Here is a 24,352-nt window from a genome sequence, read left to right on the forward strand (position 1 = left end):
TTTTTGCGCGTCGTGTGCGTTACTGCATATAATTGCATAGGTTATATTTTCACAGACTAAAAAGTGCGTCACGGATAGTCTGTCGTCTGCGCAGGGCCTTACATTGTATAAAACAAAGTCGCTTTTTCTGTCCCTATATCCATATGTAGGTACTTACTCTTAAATCTTTAAAACTGCGCAACGGATTTTGATGCGGTTTTTTTGATAGATAGAGTGATACAAGAGGAAAAAAAAATCAAAAATATTTATTTTTCAAAATTGGCTTACAAAGTTAGCGCTTTTTGAACAACAAAAAATAAAATTACTTACATATTATGTAACTAGTTGTAAAACTACTACCACATCGGAATCTGTAACGCTGAGGGAAAGACGTGGCCAGAAAACCTCCCAGCACAGGGCCCTAGTCCTACTGTTTCATGTTTTCCTTTTTTTTCTTTTTTTTTAGGAAGCTTTATATGTATAATAACATCCATTAATTAGTGGAGAAATACTGTTATTTTTGAGGTTTTTAATGTGATGTCGTAAATATTTTCATTTTTTTCCTTAGCATTGCACCCGAGCGAAGCCGGGGCGGGTCGCTAATATGTATAAGAATGGAAGAAATGGCTTCAGAGCAATAAGGCCGCCTATTTGTACTGTTGCTAAATGTTATGTGTTTTGTTTATGTGCAATAAAGGGTAAGTATTTGATTTGATAAATACGCAAATCCACGACTGTAATCCCTAATTGTACCGTGTGAGAGCCTTCAGCGCTCCCTATTTGTCCGGCCAAGTAGTTAATGTCATTTTGCGGCAAATCTACAATAAGTCACGTAAAAAAATAAAATATACGTAGATCTCAGATGGATAGTTTAGCCGGGGACAGTTATAAATAATTCTGTTGCAGTTTCTTGTCATTTCTCCTCCTCAGCCATAACACCCTGCGAAAGGTGAATAAATGGTTCTGATTTCTGATTACAGGAGAGGAGCTCATCGCACGGGTAAGTACTTATAGATCATTAGTCAGTTCATCATGTTAACATAGCACCATACCTGTAACCCACAAGGATAGGCAGAGGTGCATAGCATAGAGGTGCAGTGCATAGTCACATGTAAATAGGTGGCGAATCTATTGCTATTAACCGGGCACAAATGCCACACCACATTCATCTAAGATGGATATAACATTAGGTACAATTCATAAAAATCTTTTCATATGCTCAATATTTTCAATGACAAATAGCTTAGTTGTTCCTGCCTACCCCAAACGGAGATAAGGCGTGAAGATACTACTTTTAACCGGCGTGCGTGTATGAAACGATTGACAAGCAAGAGAAGTACGTCAGGAGTCAGGACTCAGGATCGAAGCATATGGAATTCCATAATCTGCTTATTCCGTTAGGAAATAGACTTGATTTTATTTATGTATGCATAACTGGATACTTAAAGGATACATAAAATCACTGTCGTGAACCATACATAATCATGTAAGGTCACGAATTATCTGAATTCTGAATCACATTCGAAAACTGAAATGTGTCATAGTTATATGAAATACCTATGGGGCAAAATACCCACAAATGGGCAACGTGCCCATAGCTGTCTAAATATAGGGTAAAAAACCAACGATGTTAGAATATGTGATTAGAATGTTTCATAGTTATATGAATACCTATGGGGCAAAATACCCACAAATGGACAACGTGCCCATAGCCGTCTGAATATAGGGTAAAAAGCCCACGATGTTTGAATATGGGGTGAAACCCCGCGAATGGCCTCCAACCGCCCCTTACAGCCATCCCTGTCCACCTGATTGCCTTGATAAATTCATCTGATTACCTGATAAATCACCACAACGATATTACCTACTGCAATGTTTTACTGTTTGTTTTACTATCCGTTTTACTGTTTACTGTCTGTTGTTCTCTTTATCGATTTGTATCGGATAATACAAATATAGCATAACTGATATCTAAGTAATTAGGAAAATATATAAGTATTATAAGACTTAACTGAATATTCTTCCTGCACATCGACAGGAAGTCTGATAAAACTGTTGTTGATTGTTATACCTGAAAACACACTGTTTCTTCTCTAATCTGTTCCTGAATAATCTGAATATTCACTGATTTCTGTTCTCTCCTCTTAATGCAATTTCATTTGTTCCTTTGTCGACTTATACCAAATAATACAAGTACCTATAGCATAACTGATATCTAAGTAATTAGGAAAATATATAAGTATTATTAGACTTAACTTGGGGGAGACCTATGCCCAGCAGTGGGCGTCGTACGGCTGATGATGATGATAAGACTTAACTGAATATTCTTCCTGCGCATCGACAGGAAGTCTGATAAAACTGTTGTTGATTGTTATATCTGAAAATACACTGTTATTTCTGCTCTGATCTGTTTCTGAATAATCTGAATGTTCACTGATTTCTGTTCTCTGTTCTAATGCACCTTCTTTTGTTCTCTGAAAATTATTTAGTTTTTTTTTCGTAATGACAGCCCGCCAAAAAGCATCAACTTTTTTCTGGCCAGTGTTATTATGACATATATAACCTACAAATCGATTACTCACTCGAGTAAAAATAAAATCGATATGATGCATTTTAATATTATTATGAATTTGATTATTTAAATTCGAGAACTGATTACAGTTCGAGACACTGCCCCGACGCAAGAATTATGAAATACACATGTGTTATGATTAAGTTCAGCATTCTAAACCCTGCTGTAGATTTTGAGTAGACTGTTCAATTTGCTGCACTATGTTCTGAACAGCTTGATAAGCAGTTTGTTGACTTAGACTCAAACTCTGTTTCATTGCTATGTCCTGTTAATTTAGCTGAAGCTGTTGTTGATTATGAAACAACGCACTGAATCAAAATTTTGCTGATGTTTTCAATAAACGTAAGCAGATACGTCTATTCTGGATAACTGAAAAGTATCAGTAATATAACAACTTAATATATCTAATATCACAACTTTCTCCAGATGATGTTAGCATGTTTGGTTTGTGCTGACAAATAACGACTGAAAAAGGACTAAAAATTTGAGCTATTCCAATTTGTTGCTACTGGAGGTACAGCTTAATAGAGGGCAATTAGGCTCTCACCTGAATATCCTGATCTGCGACTGAAGAGGTCGAGGCTGCTGATATCATCGACAGCTCCCTGATATGCGTCAGCGTATAGTTTACCTCTTTGAACTCTTGATTAATGTTCTCCAACTCCCGAAGCTCGTCAACAAGGAAGAACTCTTAATTGTACTGAATAATAACCTGGAAGGCATCCACTAGCTGTGGATAATGACGCCTGGATTGCTTCTGCGCCACTGATAGCACGATTGTTGATTTATGTTCTATAACTGTTGCATATGAATTGGTTAATATACGATATTTATTTGAAAACTTGGTCTTAACTTTTAGCAAATGGTTGGTATTCATTCTAATAACAATACTTACTGACTATTTCGAATATGTTTACACTGAATTTTTGCAATATAAATTGAAGTAAAACATAATAAAATTTGTACCCCAAAAACATAAAATCAATGAATTAATACTTTTCGAAACTCGTAAATGAACTGACTTACAACAAACTTAACAACTCAATTCAACTGATCTGATTTCTGATTTGTTGATAACTGGTATAGTCAATCTGATTTAATGTTGATAACTGATATACTCAATCTGATTTAATGTTGATAACTGGTATAGTCAATCTGATTTAATGTTGATAACTAACATGATCAATCCAATTTGATGTTCATAACTGTTATGGTCAACAGTTACATGGTCTATCCGATTTGATGTCAATAACATTAACAACTGGCTTCGTCCTTCTGATTTATCAACTGATTTGGTTGATCTGATTCGCAAATAATCTGGTCAATCTGCTTTGACAACTGATTTGGTCCATCTCATTTAACTACTTATTATTGGCCCATCTGATTTGAGTCAACTGATTTAACAACTGTTATTGGCCCATCTGATTTAAGTCAACATTATTGGCCCATCTGATTTGAGTCAACTGATTTAACAACTGAATTGGTCCATCTAATTAGGTCCATCTGATTTGATGTCAACTATTCTGTATCTACTGATTTCGTACTGAGTATCATAACACTAAATTACATGTTCAAGATATCCCAGCATCTCCACCATGTCGTGAACCATACATAATCATGTAAGGTCACGAATTATCTGAATTCTGAATCACATTCGAAAACTGAAATGTGTCATAGTTATATGAAATACCTATGGGGCAAAATACCCACAAATGGGCAACGTGCCCATAGCTGTCTAAATATAGGGTAAAAAACCAACGATGTTAGAATATGTGATTAGAATGTTTCATAGTTATATGAATACCTATGGGGCAAAATACCCACAAATGGACAACGTGCCCATAGCCGTCTGAATATAGGGTAAAAAGCCCACGATGTTTGAATATGGGGTGAAACCCCGCGAATGGCCTCCAACCGCCCCTTACAGCCATCCCTGTCCACCTGATTGCCTTGATAAATTCATCTGATTACCTGATAAATCACCACAACGATATTACCTACTGCAATGTTTTACTGTTTGTTTTACTATCCGTTTTACTGTTTACTGTCTGTTGTTCTCTTTATCGATTTGTATCGGATAATACAAATATAGCATAACTGATATCTAAGTAATTAGGAAAATATATAAGTATTATAAGACTTAACTGAATATTCTTCCTGCACATCGACAGGAAGTCTGATAAAACTGTTGTTGATTGTTATACCTGAAAACACACTGTTTCTTCTCTAATCTGTTCCTGAATAATCTGAATATTCACTGATTTCTGTTCTCTCCTCTTAATGCAATTTCATTTGTTCCTTTGTCGACTTATACCAAATAATACAAGTACCTATAGCATAACTGATATCTAAGTAATTAGGAAAATATATAAGTATTATTAGACTTAACTTGGGGGAGACCTATGCCCAGCAGTGGGCGTCGTACGGCTGATGATGATGATAAGACTTAACTGAATATTCTTCCTGCGCATCGACAGGAAGTCTGATAAAACTGTTGTTGATTGTTATATCTGAAAATACACTGTTATTTCTGCTCTGATCTGTTTCTGAATAATCTGAATGTTCACTGATTTCTGTTCTCTGTTCTAATGCACCTTCTTTTGTTCTCTGAAAATTATTTAGTTTTTTTTTCGTAATGACAGCCCGCCAAAAAGCATCAACTTTTTTCTGGCCAGTGTTATTATGACATATATAACCTACAAATCGATTACTCACTCGAGTAAAAATAAAATCGATATGATGCATTTTAATATTATTATGAATTTGATTATTTAAATTCGAGAACTGATTACAGTTCGAGACAATCACAGTACGCACAGATACTTCCATCGCAAGATGGATTAAGGGTGGTATTAATAAACTAATCTCAGCTGAGACTGCCCTCAAGACCATGCTCAAGTCCCTGTTTTTATATGAGAACTGTCACATTGACACGATCTTGAGAGCAGTCTCGAAGCTGAGGTTAGTTTATTAATACCGCCCTAAGTGCCCACACATAACCGAGCTTTCCGTTAGACCAACGTGGTAGGTTGTGAGCCATATCGCCGTTCATAATGGTCGAGCCAAATGCCAACTGTGTTAGTGAAAACTGCACTTAGATTGAAAAGCAAGCCTGTACCTGTCAGTGGAAAAAAATATATGCAAGTAGCATGATTAAAATTGTGTTTTAAACTCTACATGCAAATGACAGACGCAATGTCAAGCCACTCGCCGTAAAGAGTCTCGCCGTAAAGATACTCGCCTTAAAGAGTCTCGCCGTAAAGAGACTCGCCTTAAAGAGTCTCGCCGTAAAGAGACTCGCCTTAAAGAGTCTCGCCTTAAAGAGACTCGCCTTAAAGAGTCTCGCCGTAAAGAGACTCGCCCTAAAGAGACTCGCCGTAAAGAGACTCGCCTTAAAGAGTCTCGCCTTAAAGAGACTCGCCTTAAAGAGTCTCGCCGTAAAGATACTCGCCGTAAAGAGACTCGCCGTAAAGAGACTCGCCTTAAAGAGTATCGCCGTAAAGAGACTCGCCGTAAGGAGACTCGCCTTAAAGAGTCTCGCCGTAAAGAGACGCGCCGTAAAGAGACGCGCCGTTCGGGGAGTCGCCGTTCGGGGAGTCGCTGCCAACGATACAATTCCACAGGACCCCAGTGCCTTGAAGGTTCGTAAAACAAAAATGAGTGTAAGTTTGCGTTATCGTCACATCAGAAGTAATATAATGTTGGAAACACTTGGAGAGATGTAATTATTGTGCGCCGTGGAGACGACGAGGGTGGTATGGTTGTCACGGGAGACAGGCTATATTAACAGTGCAACCACTTCAAGTCGAATTCAAAATTTAAATTCAAAAATGTCTTTATTCAGTAGGTAACACTTTACACTTTAAAAAAATAAATAAAAAGAGTTAATTTCGGACATGTTCCATAGGGGTTAGTAACAAGCAATAAACACTTAATCTAGTGTTACTAATAGAACGATAAAAAATAAAAAAAACATTTACACACGACACGGCTCGACAATTACAAATAACAAGAAAACGTAAACATTAACACAACACATTACTAATAAGCAGGTTCCCACCGCCTGGTCACCGGTATCTGCAAGTCCACTTCAGTATGTAAGCGCATCCAGTGGCCCAGCAGTGGGGAGTCCCACCTACTCGAACCACCTTTGAATTGTATTTTTTTACATAACGAACGTCTCAACGGCCTACTTATGTACAGAGTATATACTATACACAATGCCTACCCCTTTAAGGATACATGCATGATGCATTCGAAATAGGGTAGTTTCCAACTACTCAATAGTTGTTTTAAGTTTACGCGGTTATTATCATAATTAAAGCACATAATAACGGGTTCTTACCGCGTTTAAATGACTTAAATGGTAGACAGATATGTCTGCCCGTAGAAAATTATGGATCTACCTACTCCACTCCAATCTCATGAGTCATCCCGTGATCATGGCACTTGCAACAGTGTCGAAATATCGGGAGTCTCACATCCCCATTTAAACGCGGTAAGAACCCGTTATTATGTGCTTTAATTACTCAATAGTTACTTTTTACTATACGTTAAGAAACTAAATTACATAAAAGCAACCTGAGACGGCATACAAAAAGCATGTTTTCTTTTATTAAAACAATATAAATAAGTTAAATAGAAAAAAAAAAAGGTTTTTGTCACCTTTAGATCTATCTTTATTTAGTAAAATCTTTCACGGTGCATGCTGTCCGTTTGTGGAATTCTCTGCCTGAAAGCATTAGGAGAGCTTCGTCATTGGAGTCCTTTAAACGGCAAGTCAAGGCGCATTTCCTTACCTCTATTTCCTCTTCATCTTCATAATCTATCTACTCCTTTTCTTCCATAGATGTAGTAGTTTAAGTAGTGATATTTATTATAACAATTATACTTATGTGTATTATTATTATGTAGTTTATGTAGTCGAAAGTGTATTTATTTTTATATGCACAAGTATTCCCATGCTGCACTATCCCGCTATATTACTTAATATTCAATATCTCCTATACTTAAAGGTTGCCTGGAAGAGATTGCTACTTAGCAATAAGGCCGCCTATTGTATTAATTCTATTTCTCTTTTGTTTTGTATTTTGTTTTTTCCTGTTTGTGCAATAAAGTATTTGTTATGTTATGTTATGTAAAATCAAAATTTCATAAGTAATTTATCTTTTACTTAGAAAACTGCCCAATTCATCGCGCCCTTCCAACGAGGCTACTACGGCTCACAGCTCGAAGCTGCCGCACTGGTTCTATATACTATTGTTCTCGTCATGGAGACGAGGTGTCAGGTTACCCATCGGTAGACTCGAGGAGGGAAAGTCCTGGGAGATTTTATATTTTAACCTTTGTTTTATGGACGGTCGATAGCCCGTTTTGTTGATAGTTTCGTGTTTAATTTCAAATGTCTGCCCATCATCTTGAAATGTAAAACGCGTTAATGAAGGGCTTTCACGGCTACGTTCCTCAAAACCAATAAGATGGTGCTGGCAAGATTTCCTTTATCCATGAAATTAGAATAGAATAGAATAGTATAGTTTTTAATTTTTATAATTATTTCTTTTATTTTTGTAGTCGTTTGTTTCTTTCTAAGTTGTAATTATGGCTACCCATTAAGACTGCTGATCTGGAGGTGGAGGCCTGGAATCCTATAATACAGGGTATCCTAGTCTAGGTTCCAGCCTTTACACATGATCACCCGTTATGTTTAACCCTATTGTCTAAGATGTATATGTACACTTTGTATCATGTTATGTTGTGAAGGAAATAAATATTTTTATTAATTATTATTATAGAATAGTATAGAATAGAAAAAGTTTATTATAAAAGGACGCCACATACAAAAAAAAAGACAACAACATCATATCTTTCCACTAAACCAATTACAAAAAAGCAGGATGTTTGTCGAAATGATCATAAGGTGGTGGTGGACGTCCTGAGATAAAAGGGCCTCACTCAGCACAAGTCGCGGCGTGAACCACGACGCTGATATTATGTGGACCCTGTTGGGTGACGCACGAAGAAAATTAGAAGGTTAATCGAAGGCTTTCTACAACGCCATCTTTAATTATTTTTGGAGAACTTAGCCTAAAAAGTCCTTCATTATGTATCACTAGCTTTTGCCCACGACTTCGTCCGCGTGGACGGATTTTCCCGCTAATTCCCGTTCCTGTGGCAATTTCGGGAATTCCTTCCTTAGTGCACCTCTACGGTACCTAAGCTACGTCCCTTCCAAATTTCAAGTGTCTACGTTTAGCCGTTTAGGCTGTGCGTTGATATGTGCTGGAGACACGGAGGACACGGAGGGACGCAGCACTCGCGGATTATATATTTAAACTGTTGCGGGGAAAGATGCACAACCCGGAGGTGTTGATGTTAATAGGGCTGTGTGCGCCTGATAGGTATGTGTGGCGGCGGCGGCGGCCGAGCTTGCTGGCGGTACCACGTTCTCGTACTAACTTGCTCGCGAAGACACCGTTCACGCGCGCGTTATGCAATATGAATATGGTGGCAGAGAGAATCGATGTATTCTGCTGCTCTCAGAGTGAATTCACAAGGACAATATTGTTTGTAATTTGTTATAATGTTTAGTTAAATTAAGATTGTATTTATAAGTTACACATTATATAAGATACACTGTCGCATTAGGTATAACCTGTAATGATAGTTGTAAGATTGAATAAATAAATAAATAAATGTCAGTCAGTCAGTTTTTGTTTTTATATATTTAGATAAGCTATTGTTGTGACGTTCGTTATTAAGTTTATTATAAGTTTAGTGATTATTTGCATGGGAATGCATGAGATTAACTGTATAAGAACTGATATTAGGCAACCAAATTACTAAATTGTATAGCAATACCTTAAGATATTATTATTATTATCGCGAATGTTTTCCGACTTCGTTCACGTTCCCGCCAAAAACCCCAAGTGCTCGTAGGTAAAAAACTGTAAGTATATTGGAAAAAAATATAAGGTGAAAGTATGTTTGTTTAAAGAACTTCCAGGGCGCTGTGCCGAGGATTTTTTTGCAGCTTCTTTTCCCCGGCTATACAGGTTGTGAAAAGCTGCAGTAGTTTTAGGCGGATGAGACGTTCGTTGTGTAAAAAATGACGATTCAAATTGTAACTATGTAAATACTGAGTAAAGATATTTTTGAATTTGAATTTTGTTTAAGTATGTAAGTAGTTTGTATTTAATAGGGTAGTTTCCAACTAGTTAAATCAGTTACTTTTGACTAAACCTCAAAACACAAAATTACTGTGGAATTTGTATAAAAAAGCACACTGTGACGACATAGAAAAACGTGATAATATGTCGGACTTATTTTACGTTTTTCTTCATTAAAATTCATATATTTTTTTTTGACGTCACTTATTGTAGATTTGTCGCAGATGGCATTAACTACTTGGCCGGACAAATGGGGAGCGCTGAAGGCTCTCACCCGGTACAACGTTTAAGACAACAGGCCTGAGGGTGCCCAGTTGGGCGCGAACCTCGGCTCAGGGCGTCGTCTGAGAGGAAAAATATTTGAAAGAATTAATCGACCCTAGTGGGTCGATAGCGATAAGCGCTGAATGAGGGAAATCGTCGAACACGCCGGCGGGGTCGGTATCGGGGCTCTGAAGTGTTTGGTGTCGCGAGCTGATTGGCTGCCTCTATGGCTAGAGTAATCGGGTCGTCGGGATCGTATATTACGTCCTTCGGGCGCCGATACTTTTCAGTACCGTCCCTAAGAATTCATAAATAAGTTGAAAACAAAAATATATTTTTTGTTAGTTTTAGATCTATCTTTATTTAGTAATCAGAATTTCATAATTTATCTTGAACCTAGTTAGTACACGACCCAATTGTATAATGACGTATTTTGTTCTAGAGCGTAGACCCACTTGAACATGTCATAAGCTCGTAATAAAAACGATATGTTTTTTTTAATGTTTTATGTTGGTGATCAATCGTTGCTTAACTTGGGGTGCTAACAATGCTGACTAATGACATAATGTTCGCGGTCCTGTTATGGTTTCACGGTCATTTGGTTCAGGGTTCCGTGAGTGAAATGCTTATCACTATCTCCCGTTTGTCACGTTTAAATCCCGAGGTCTACTTACTAAGTCACTGTGTCAAATCAAATCAAATGCATTTATTGTATAACTATAGGTTAACAAAAAGCAACGCATACCTACATCCTCTACATAAACTGCCTATTACGTCCCACTGCTGGGCACAGGCCTCCACTCAATCAACCGGAGGGGGTATGGAGCATACTCCTCCACGCTGCTCCACTGCGGGTTGGTGGAGGTGTTTTTACGGCTAATAGCCGGGACCAACGGCTTAAAGTGCCCTCCGAAGCACGGAATCATCTTACTTTTTCGGACAATCAGGTGATTCAAGCCTGAAAAGTCCTTACCAAACAAAGGACAGTCTCACAAAGTGATTTCGACAATGTCCCCATCGGGAATCGAACCCGGACCTCCAGATCGTGAGCCTAACGCTCTAACCACTAGACCACGGAGGCTGTACATCCTCTATAGTTTGCCTTTTCAGTCCTGCCCTGTCCTGTCCTGTTCGGTTTTGTGATATAGCGACTTGCTTCTCAAACGGGGAGCGTAGGTTCGAACCCTAGTAATGGAGTTGTGAGTAGTGAGTAGACTTGCACCAATGAGTTAATTTATCTTAAGTGCAGTTTTCACTTACACAGTTGGCTCGACCATCATAGACGGCGATACGGCTCAACACCTATCACGTTGGTCTAACAGAAAGCTCGGTGAGGTGTGGGTAGGTACATTATAGTTGAGCTCATGTTATGTTATGTTTTGTACAACATGATTGTCATCTTCTTATCTTTGTATCCCCTGTTTGTATGTAGGGCTCGAATAACAGATTTCACGTTCACTGTGTATGAACCACATATGAGGCAATGAATTTGAAACCTATACGTGCGTGGCCCATATGTGGGGCACATTTTTTCTTACCATCGTGTACATAAATTCTAATGTCTTTATTGAAAAATAACATTGCACGTGAGGAGTTAATATCTAATTTTCAGTTACACAGTGAACGTGTTAACAATATAATAATATTGCACAGAACCCAAAATCTAAATATCTACAACGCTCTTTTCTCTTTAGTTTCTACTTCCCCAAAGTGTTTTAAAGTGGGGTGATAGTCGGAAGTGGCTATTCATCGCCATTATGGAGTTATTGTGATATTCAACTTAATTGTAGGGCCGATAACTTGTTATTTATTTGTTTTTTTTTTTATTATTGGAGTACCTATTATTTTCTAGCGTGCGTGTCGTAACTTTTTCGCTCCTACCAGTGGTACCTACTGTCACAGAATAAGGAATGATACTACGTATAGAACGGCAACTCTCCCCTCCCCACCAGCGGCTGAGCTAGGTTTACCTCACCCCTCGGCCTTGCTTTAGTCTTCAGTCGTATGGCGTCAAACGTCACACACACAGATGCGCGTGTACGACCCTGTTTATTACACCCAGGCAAAATTACATCTTCCACCCATTATTATTCTGATTAAAATAAAGAGAAGCAATATTGATAGTAACATAAAACATAAACATAAACTGCCTATATACGTCCCACTGCTGGGCACAGGCCTCCCCTCAATCAACCGGAGGGGGTATGGAGCATACTCCACCACGCTGCTCCAATGCGGGTTGGTGGAGGTGATAGTAACATAATTCTGTATATAATGTGATCCAAATATCAAGCATTAATTATTTTTATTATCCAAGAAATTAGAAGGTTAAACGAAGTCAAATTTTTACAGCGCCATTTATATATATATATATATATATATTCCGGGCTACGTTCCACAAAATACCTGTATGTATATATATATATATATATATATATCCTACCTTCATCATCATCATCATCAGCAGCCCATTAACGTCCCCACTGCTGGGGCACGGGCCTTCCCTATGGATGGATAGGGAGATCGGGCCTTAAACCACCACGCGGGCCCAGTGCGGATTGATGGTTATTAACGACTGCTAATACAGCCGGGACCAACGACGGCTCAACGTGCCTTCCGAAGCATGAAGGAGCTCGAGATGAAAACTTTTTTTTGTGGTCGCCCGTCCTATGACCGGCCTTTGCGAAAGTTGCTTAACTTCAACAATCGCAGACCGAGAGGGTTTACCGCTGCGCCAACGAGCTCTTCATCCTACCTTAAGAAGCTATTATTAAGTACTTTACCCATCCGACCATCACATGTCGCTCAGCTGTTTATAAAAAAAAATCTTCAATCTCCCCAAAGGAATAATGTTATCACGTATAGATCTTGTTTGTTCCCTTCATATCGATCGTATTGATCTATAGATCTTGAGGATTACTTGACTGCTGTTTAAGGGGCTTGAGAGCGGGTTAAGTGGGTATTGGAATGTGTGCATTGCGGGTTCCGTAAATCTTTTTAGATCAAATCAAACCAAATATACTTTATTGCACACAACATACAAAACAAATTTATACAAATGGATGATAGATACAGTACAATCTGGTGGCCTTAATGCTAAGCAGAAATTTCTTCCAGGAAACCAGTGGAAAGGAAAAATTTATTACAATTTGGTACGGGACAGTGCAACATCTTGTATAAAATTATAAAATACTAACATAAAAAATAAACAAATCATCATCATCAGCCGTACGACGCCCACTGCTGGGCATAGGCCTCCCCCAAGGATCTCCACGACGATCGGTCCCGCGCTGCCCGCATCCAACGGCTTCCCGCGACCTTCACCAGATCGTCGGTACCCCCTGCCCCGCCGTTACCGTAGCCGCTACCGTAGCCACGGACAGCGGGGCTGCCGGGGACTGGGGGCCGTTTTTTAAGTGTTGAGGTCATATTGGGGGGGATTTGGACCATAAGCCCACCGCGCTGGTCCAGTGCGTGTTGGTGGGTCGCCAGAGCCTCTTTCGTTGAACAGCAGGATGTACCGCGTGCAGGCGAGGTTGGCTTGGGCTCCGAAAGATGTCATTTGGAGCCCCTTACATCCCAAACATAAAAAAAAACAAATAATAAAAATAAAACACATATACTTACCTAGATCGTAACTTTATATTATAAATGCATTTAATTATTCAAGTGATCATTATGAAAATATGTTTTCAGGCCTCCCTGGCTTAATGATTTAAGAGCGTTTCGCGACAGTGTTATTATATGTATTCGGTGGACAAAGTGTACTTATCTACCTATTTTCGCTTCGTGCTAACTTTTGAGTTAATTCGTTTGGGGTTCGGAGTAGGAGTCAGTCAAAAAAAAGTACTTTACCGTCGTACTTGTACTACGTCGTACTGGTACTTGACTTACGGATCTCCAAACCAGACACCCCTATTGGTACATATTAAACAAGATGTCTACCGCTAAACGTCACCGAACAATGGCCGCTCTATACAAAAGAGACCAACAAAAGAATCCAAACAAGCGTGTAATGATCATATTCAACGTTTAAATCCAACACAAATTTAATTCTACATTCGTCCATACGCTATTCTTTAAAAAATAAAGCTTACTTTGCATAAGGCTGAATGAAAAAGTTTTTGCCCGAAAGAGGATTATTTAATCTATGGCTCGGCGTTCTTTTTAAAAGGTGTTTTATAGAGAAAGCGAGTGAAATGAGCAAATAGGCGCCGCCTTTGATAGAGCGTTCTTGTGATTACAAATGGTACAAATTAAGAGTTCGTATTAATGAGAAACATACCTACAAAAACAAACTCATTTTTTTGACGTGACTTAATGTAGATTTGCTGCAGATGGTATTAACTACTTGGCTGGACAAATGGGGAGCGCTGAGGGCCCGGTAGAAGATTATAGCTGAAAGAATTAATCGACTCTAGTGGGCCGATAGCGATAAGCGCTGAATGAGGGGAATCGTTAAACCACGCCGGCGGGGTCGGTATCGGAATCCTGGGCCCCGATTGCGGTAATTTCAATCGTCTCAGTTGCGTTTACGTTCCGACTGCGATTATGTTTAATGTTCTCAAACTGGGAATGTTCCCGTTGTAAACTCTTAATAGTAAGGAAACTGGCTGCTTTTCCTTTTCAAATTGTCAACACAAGCATATCAAATTGCTTACTGGGAGGTCCACAATTTCGATATTGTAAAATACTGGAGAAAAATAAAAAAAAATCATATCTCGGGCATAGGCCCGAGAATTTCCAAAAAGAGATTTCCGAGAATTTTCCAAAAGTCCGGGCCTCCCTATGGAGGCCCGGACTTTTGGAAGGCGTGCGTGGGGCCGAAGCCAACACGTAGAGGCCCCTTAAGACAGTTTAATCTAAATGTGGTGTGACACCAACCGGCCGAAGTGCATACAGGGAAATTATCCCTGTATGCACTATGGGAGTGCACCCAAAGACAATCCCCGGTTCGTGTAGGACTATTGCAGATTATGGGAACAAAGGGAACTGGGCTATTGGGTTGGGGGTTAGTGGATTATTATTATTATTATTAAATTGTTCAATCTTCTGCTCTGGTGTCATCTGCCTAAAGGTTAGGTAAATATTTCTCTTTTTACATAAGTTTTGGGCCTTTACTGCCGGGAACGTTCCCAAAGTGGGTACATTCCTGAGAACGGCACATCGTTGATTCAGACCATGAATATGAATTTATATCAAGTAGATTTTTCCGTTGTAAAACTATGGAACTGAAAATAATGTAAAAAAAAAACGATGCATATGTCTGTTATCCATGAAATTGGAAGGTTCTTTACTAAGGATCTTTACAGCGCCATCTATATTGTTTTTCAAGAACGCAGCCAGGAAAGTTCCTCATTATATTACGTATTCTGTACCTACGGACCGTTCTATTGCCAGCCATATTTAAAATAGTCGTTACGTTACATTAACTAGGCATGCTCTCTTTCATCCCATTCTTGTTTTGATGCCTTTAATTCTTCAGTAAATTGCACTCTAATCTACATAATATTCATAGTACATTGCCTGTTTACTTCACTAATTTAAAATAAGCTACTTAGTAACACTGCAATGAAAGTAAAACAGTGACTAATTGCATGAAACTCGTTTCCACATCGTCCCATCTGTAGAATAGACCACCCTGAAAAAATGGCGAATTCACCACCGACCAATAGTAGGCGGGACCTTAAAAACGCTAAATCGCTCCCCATTGGTCGATTCAACCTCTCCACATCTTCTCGACCAATCAGAAAGCAGAACGGAAGTTAAAGTCAAACCAGTTCCATTTTCGCTTCCAAGTCGCGCGCACGCATTTTAAATTTCGAATTTGCGTTTCGAAATTTTGTTTTTGGAAACTTTCTTCCTTACGGCCAGTGATTTGTTTGTAATAGTGCCTGTTTTTGAACGAAAGTTGCATTTTTAAGAGGGCTGTTTAAAAAAAAGTGGACTGAGAACGTAAATAGGTTGCGTTTCGTCATTCGGGAGGGTTTTATTTTTAGCATTTAGCTTGTTAAAGCTGATGTTGGTGTGATGTGAGACGGATCTTAATTTAGCAGTGCACATGAGTGTGAGTATGCCATACTGTCTTCCTTGTTTTTATGGCCGTTGGCCGACGGCAGACAATTTTGTCAGGGCTCGTAAAATTCTGATCTTATTTTATACTCTACAACAAAGATTCCCAAAGTGGGAATCACACTATCTAAAGATTCCCGGTACAGCGAAATTATTGCCTATTAGACAATACTAAACTACCTATAAAGCAATTATTAAAAAACAATTGAAACATCAAAAGATAAATTAAAGAAAAACGTGTTTCACTTTTAAGATCTTATTTAAATTACAGTGTTTTTGATTTGAATCATTGGATAGTGGTTCCATAAAATAAAAAGCTATAGGTGGGTGTTCCGTTATGGTAAAAGTTTAGGAACCCATGCTCTACAGAACCTTATGAATGGGCAGAAATGTGGGTTCTAGGTATTTAAGTCAAAATCTCAAACAAGTATAATTTTGGGTAATTAGAGCGCTGCTTATTATCGTAGCCTTTTTCGTAGAAATCGGCAAAGGGGCTAACCTGTTTATTTAATAAAAAAAATAGGTATACAGTTTATTTATTTATCTATATATACATTAATTTCAAACATGACTAAAATACGTCTTAAGACTTGTAGGTTATGTACCTATGTAGGCTTTCATATGTAGAAAACATACATATTTAAAAGAATTGCTAAACTTACCTAAAAAAAAACTTAAATTCTTGAATTCACCAGTTCAGGTACCGAATAAACTATAATTGAAACAACATCCAAAACGCTACCGTAAAAAAACGCACGCAAAAAGACCCGTAAGTTTAATTATAAATATACAAACCTAATGGATTTAGGTAGTTCAGGATAAAATTCTTTACGTTCCGTTTCTGTCGATGAACTTATCGATGTCATCAACACTTTTAAACTTAAACAAAACACGGCCATTTATAAAATAAAATAAAGGCATTTGAAATTTTAGCGCCGTTAATACCGTCGAATTTTGAAAAAAGAATCGAAACCCTTCTGTCAAAAGTTTATAGGCCAATTAATTAGATTTCCCAATAAAATTATCCCAAAAACATGTGTCGGGAATGTTCTCAAGTTTATTATTCCCTGAGGGTCGTAAGTTTTTGTGTAATATGGGCATACATGGTCATTAATTAGCCCCCCACAGTCTTTTGACCATAAAAGTACCATTTTACGGCTCACGATACGATCTGGGACGCACACGAAAATCAGGTTAGGCCTATTTGACTGGGCTCAAATTTGTTTTGTTAATTGGTTGTTTTGTACCAAAATAATAAGAAGTTATCATCTGAAGTATCAAATCGTACCTACTTATTGAGACACCGCCCTGTTCAGCTCTACTGTGCAAATTAATTAATGATATAAGTAATATTTGGCTGACTTCTCACAGCTTCTCAACCTGTATAGCCTAGGAAAAGTAGCTGTAACAAAATTAAATGTAGCTGCACAAAAAATCGACTTTTAAAATCTTTTTTTATCTTACGAACTATTTCCATAGCTCTAAACGAAATTATAAAAAAAACACATTTGTTTTTAACCCATTAAATTCTCGCGCGACATTCAAGACGTTTTGGCGAATATTACAACATACTTACAGGGACTTGTAAGCTTTTGTAATATCATCTGAAGTGGAGTTATAAAGCGGATTTGACTGAATAATTTGCTTGGCCATAACTAAATTTTGCATATAAGACGTTTTTACAAAGGATTTCAATTAAAAACATGGATTGAACATAGATTGATTGTAAAATATGAAGAAGACGTGGCGTGGATAAGACGCTTTTATAAAGGATTTGAAATAATTCTGTATTGTTAAATATTCACTCAAGACGTGGCTTCAGCCAAGACGACGCCTGCACGGCTTTGCATTTGCCTTTCCTTAAACCTTAAACAACATGAAAAAAATTATAGAACAATAACTTTTTCACTGAACGAAATCAGCTGATCATTTTATAAGTTTAATCGATACCATCTGATCAATGTATAAAAAATCCTTCTCACTAACCCGAATAACATTAAAAATCACAACGCTAATAGTGAGGTGATTTGTACCATTATCACTATACGGTAATCTGTCGATAAATCTTGTGTTTTACAGCTGTGCTGTGCGATAAGGATCGCGCCACGTGGGGTATTAGTGTTGAGATAATTGTCGATAAAAATATTAAGTTTCGTTTTCTCTCAAAAGGAGTAAAATTAATTCAATTCTCAATGAGCTTATGGTAGAATTGTTTGTTTTTAGAATTTATAAAATAGTTTAAAATAACTACAGATATTAATTTAAGTAAGCACCTACTTAAGTAAAGGCAAAAAAGAAAATTAATGTTTTCTATTCCACTTTTTCTACCTCTATATTAGAATACTTACTTTATAAATGATGCAAATTTTCAGTTTTACTTTCAATGTGTTCACAATAATTCAACTGAGGAATCCGGCCATCAAAGTCTTCATTATATCAAAAACACGAGTTTTGCGACAAACTAATAGATACATACTCAGGAAACGAGTGACTTAGTGGATTATCGTTAAATTAAATCCATTTGGGTGGCAGCCAAAGCTAAGTTTGACAATAAAACATAAAAAATCCAACCCAGTTTCTTTTAAATTTGTTTTTGGCGCATATATATGTCTCCAATATATGTTGGAACAACGTTGCTTGGTTGTGTTGAAAAATTCCATTCTATCAGTTGTATTATTAGCGCAGCAACTGTGTCGCCGGTAATTTACTAATAACTTGTAATCGACTGTTCCCACTTTAGTTTTGTATAAAACATTGACATTTTAGCCCATGTAGGTAATATATTGATGTAATACCCACATTCCCGAGAAATGCATTCGGAGGTATGTGTCCTAACCTGTATTGGTCTGGTTTTTTCTTCCTGTCAAATCTTCAAACCGCACCTGTCAAATCTTCAGGTTAGGTAAGGGAGGCCAGTGAAAAACGGGATAACGATAGGGAGATGATGATGTTGATGTCAAAGAAGTACCTATAGGCTGCTGATAATTAGTTAGACACTACATTCTACTTGTTAGAATACCTTAACTGTTTGTAACTTTGCAATAAATGCATATGAATATATTTAAGGCTATCTATCTATCTATCTATAACCTTGTGGCTTTACCCTTGTGCTGAATAATCCGACTGGTTTAAAATTGTCGATAAAACATTGAAGTTCACAATACTTATGGTTACATCACTATGCACCCGTCAACTCCATATATCAGGGAGGCCTCCCTCGCGATCGTGTCGATGATAAAAATTACTTAAAACACCAAACATTTAACATTACGGCCCTCAGCCGTCCCTCTCACGCTTCACAGGTCACCTAAAACAAAAAGAGACGCAAATAGATAACCTGTTATTGTTTTATAAACATTGAAACTTTGTCACCGGATTTTCTAATCCTTTTTAAACTTTGTATTTTAATGTTTACGGTATACTTTAGATTGTTCCAAAAAAAGTTTTATAGTATATCTTTTGTTGTGTTGTCAGTGGATCTGGGTAATGCCTCAAAGTACGTGTTGGTATTTTAGTGCGATAAAAATATGGGAAATTGATGGTGGTGGCCCCTTCAAGAGATTTCGTGCTCGATTATGTTAAAATTGATATATGAGAGAGAAAACTTTGACTTAACTTACATTGACGAGGCTTTTCTAAGAAATAACCTTAGCTTTTATTACCTAGAGATTAATAGTTCATTCTTTTTTGTTACAGGTGTCTCCAAATCCCAGTCAAGTGTGGATAAAATGAAAAAGAAGAGAAAAATAAGAATAAAGTGGTGATACAGTTTTAGAATACTGAAGTGCGCACAAAAAATACAAACTGACATTCTCAAAGTGCCGGTAATAACCAGACAGGGACTGGATTTAATTAAAAAAAGTTTATTTTGAAGTGTACAAATATTTAAAGAAATACCGGAGCAAAGAGCACCTCGGAAACAACTCACTCTCCAAACATCGGTGCTTAAGAAATTCGAACACAAATAAGTAATCGACGTTTAAGGTGATTTCTTTTGTTTAAACATTTTGGGACTGCTGCCTTTGGCTATTTATTTAGCTGCCTTTAAATACCGATTTAAAAAACAAAACAGTGAAAGAGTAAACAGAACTCGATCGCATTTACCGTAAAGACTACCAAGATAAATTAAGGAAACGAGACACGGTTACGTCCTAAGGCCGTTTATTTTACAGCTGTCGAAATTGGAATATTTTAGTGGCATTTTAAACAAACACCTCGTGATAACTTCAACAATAAACATATTCAGTGAAGATTTGCAGTGATAAAATTAATATTTACATATTTTCAAAATAAAAAGGAATAAATTTTCAAATACAGAAAAATTTACAGCGAAAAGCGCGCGATTTGCAAGGTCTTTTACGGTGACACTTTGAGTGGAGTAGTTTTTGTTGTGCCTGTGTGACTTTTTGGTGTCAAAGTGGCTGGGGACGAGCATTTGGACATGCTGGGGGCCCCCGAATGGGGGCAGCGGGAGGCGAGCCCACCCCGGGATGCTCCCCTGCCGAGCTTCGGCTTCACACAGGAGCAAGTCGCGTGCGTTTGCGAGGTGAGTGCCCTATTATGTAACGTGTGTGGTATTCGTTATTATGAATACCTTTTTTTGCTCATAATGTTACAACTGGTCGAATTTTTACGAATTATTTAAATTAAAATCATTGGTAGGTTCATCTCATCAATAGAATCGAAACACTACCGAATTTTAATTCAAGAAAACACGAGTTTGATTAAATTTTCATGTTGAATTTGGAATATTCATATTTTTATTCTTGATAATCCTTACGAAACATAATGCAAGATGTTATGTTTTTTTGTAAGTAAGAACACTATTAGGTACATAATAAAATAATAATAATAATATGATGGTATAGTACCTACTTAGTACATCGTACATCACATTCCCGAGAAATGCATTTTCGGAGGTACCTTTGTGACCTAACCTGTATTTGGGTGGTTTTCCCTTCGCGGATTGGAAGGTCAGACAGGCAGTCGCTTCTGTAAAAAACCGGACCTGTCAAATTTTCAGGTTACGTAAGCGGACCCTGTGAAAAACGGGATAATGCTAGGGGGATGATGAGTACCTACTTAGTAGGTAGGTGGTTGGTATTTTTTGGGAGAATTAAATGATCTCACAAAAGAGATATACTTACACGACTGTTTTATATTCAGTGTAGAGCCCTCATAGAGACTATTTTTCTTACGAAAATTTATAAAACTATATTTTATTTGTAGGAAGATAGATTTTATTTAGATACTTACCTACTTTCGTAGAAATGCATAGAAACGAAAGGACTAGGTACTTAAAAAACCACTAATACTTCTAGAACACCAAATAAATTCGTCAGAAATATTGTAAGTACACACCTACTTAAAAATATTGGTTTTATATTCGTTGTGGTTGGTTGATAGTTTCAAGAAAACACTGTAATTGGGTGACTTTATCGACAATTTGTCAATTTCCATTGCAATTTTTCCACAACCAATGTCTCCTAGAAAAGTCAGGGAAAAAGTCCAACCCCGTTCTTCATTTGTTTCGTTCGCCGCGTAATTCTCACTTCCGTTCCCGCCTTTTCTGTTTACTTACTTTTTAAATTAATTATTTAGTTGTATTTCAATTATAAATAATTTATATTAATTCTATTTAATAATACTTTTAAATCATAAGCCCATTTGCTTGGACCATAAAAGTGCGGGTAAATTAATAGTCCATATAAATTCCATCGTTTCGCAACTTTTAACTGTAACCTAGTTAATATTCGTATTAGATATTGAGATATCTACTTTTGCAGATAATGAAACTTCTTTTAAAATATGCGTAATCATGATAGCAGTTGGTTGGTTCGACGGTAATACCAACATAATATCGTTGGCAACATTAACAATATCATAATATAAACACAAGTTTAGCATTCAACAACGGAATGCGCTTATAAGCTTTCTGTTTGCAAAAGCAAGCTTACTGATTATAATATTGCACGCCGTGTTATTATGACGTGTTTAATGTAGTTATCGGGTTTCAAAACAAAGCACGTAGGTTGTACATTGTCTTAATACACACATGCGTACGTACTACTGTTAGATAAATAAAAAAAAACATAGGTTATATTTTAAATGAGGTGTCATCGACTCGAAAAATGAAGACTATTAGATAGAACAGAATTGGTCGGCTAAATCACTATGCCATGAGTAATTATATACTGATCCAAATATCAAGCAATAATTGCATTAAGTACATAATAATAAATAATTTAATTATTATTTTAAGCAAATAAATAATTTTGAATTTTTGATTTTATTTTTATATTTTTTGAATAATTATACTACAAATTCAAATTCAATTTGAATCTTATTGTAAAAACGTATACATTGCGTTGCGTTGCGTGTTTGTTTACGTAGGTTGTTACTAACCAAATGGATCTAGTTGTTCGATAATCAAATATTTTTATTTTTTATATTTTTATTTATTTATTTATTTTTATATTGCCTCTTAAAAAAAGTTAGTAATTTTATGTAATCGATTGACTTGTAAAGCAAGTTTATTTTTATACATACTTACTGATTTAGGAGTGTACAGTCATGAGCAATATAATGTACCCACTTTAGAACTTTGTCGCACTAACATATTTGACATTTAGTGAGACTTACAATTCAATTTGTCAAAAAAGTTAATGTGACATGGTACCAAAGTGTATACATATTAATGCTCGTGACCATACACTGTACATTTAGATTTAGGAATGTGTAATATGTACACTGCACTGCACTGCCTGCAGCCAGACAGTACGCCGTAGGTCAGTAAAGTTATAACAGTCACTTTCTTATCTGCTCTTCTTCTTTCGTGTGGGTTGTGAGGTGGATTACCAACCCCATCAACCCTGGTGTCACCTCAATAGTAACCCTGATGTATGTACGTAATCGTCGTCGTGTCGTGTCGTGTGTGTGGTGAATTAAGTCACCATAGGCCCCTTGGCATGACTCATGTAACGACTACGTACATACATCTGTAAGTAGTAACTGGGACCGAAGCACGGATCATCTTACTTTCGGACACTCGGGTGATCAGCCTGTATCCTTACCGGGTTTCGAACCTGGGACCTCCGAACCGTGAGTACAACGCTCAACCACTGGGCCACGGAGGCCGTCTTATCCGCTGAAAAGATACATAAGTAAAAAGATAATACAACTACTCCTCGCCATCTATGATTTTCCACTTCAATTTAAATCATTCTGGAAACTTCTCGCCACCACAAATATTGACGGTAGCCATGGCGACTGTCGCTCCCCGGATATCCGGTTTCAGGGGGCGTGGCCCGGTTAAGTTGTAGGTATGGTGACGTAGGCGTGTCTATAGTAGGAAATGATTATTTTTTATTTTATTTATTTGACGCACTAACAGCGATCTAAACATTTTAATATTTTTTAAAACATTTAATGTTGCTAATTCCTGTAGACACCATCTAATTTTATTTTAAGTTAAGTATATCTGTCATTTTCTTATTCGCCGAAAACGAAAGGGATGGGTAATCGACAAGCATAAAATTTATGGAACACACGTTAATTTTAAGCACAAATCTAAAACAACCCTATAAAAAAATTACATTGGCTAATAACCCGACAGAATTATGTTGACAGCACATGTCAAATGGTTTGCATACCAGCGAGATGCCTTTTTGATTCGCCCGCGTTATTCATTCATTTACTCATTCTTCCTTAAATTAAGAACTGTCATTCATCCGTCCCTTTCCTTTTCGGCGGATAAGAAAATGACAGGTATATAACTTAAAGAAAAAAATAGGACGTGTCTGCAGGAATCGGGGCCAATGACGGACTGGGAGCGATTAAAAAAAAACCGCTTAGCAGATCTTCCCGAGCAAATAATAATTGACAGCGTGAGAATGTATCTTTACTATCATGATGGACACATATTGTCGATTAGCTGATGACTTATCACCATTTCTGTCCACCCCACAACAGATTACGGGCGTGATTTTACGTATTCCTAGTTCCGCTGTAAAACCCTAGAAAATCATTCGAATTAAGTCAATCTATGAACACATAAAAATGTAATCAAGACTTAAGTTGCTTAAAACTTATGTTGAAAGTGTGCGATCTTTGTACGAGAACGCATTCAATAAAACTCATTATAGTAACATTTGTTTATTAACAGTTTCCATGCGAAAATTGCAATAGCGTTTGTTAACCCTTAATGGCATTGGGTATCGGTTACTGGTGGGGTGGCCGGTAATTCGGTACCGCGTACCGAATATAATGGGATTCACTTCCAAGGGGTGTACACTATTAT

General features: G+C 37.3%; 1 protein-coding gene across 1 annotated transcript in view; it reads left to right on the plus strand.

Annotated features, from left to right (window-relative positions):
* The first annotated feature begins 15,773 nt into the window (after positions 1-15,773).
* LOC126378182 (homeobox protein SIX2-like) overlaps positions 15,774-24,352 on the plus strand; it is a 43,696-nt gene continuing 35,117 nt past the window's right edge. Inside the window, exons 1-2 of the mRNA XM_050026384.1 lie at positions 15,774-16,048; positions 19,750-20,599. Of these exons, the coding sequence (XP_049882341.1) occupies positions 20,495-20,599 (105 nt within the window). The 5' untranslated portion in view covers positions 15,774-16,048; positions 19,750-20,494. The remainder of the gene's footprint in view (positions 16,049-19,749; positions 20,600-24,352) is intronic.

The sequence above is a fragment of the Pectinophora gossypiella genome, chromosome 25 (genome assembly GCF_024362695.1).
Source record: "Pectinophora gossypiella chromosome 25, ilPecGoss1.1, whole genome shotgun sequence".
NCBI lineage: Eukaryota > Metazoa > Arthropoda > Insecta > Lepidoptera > Gelechiidae > Pectinophora > Pectinophora gossypiella.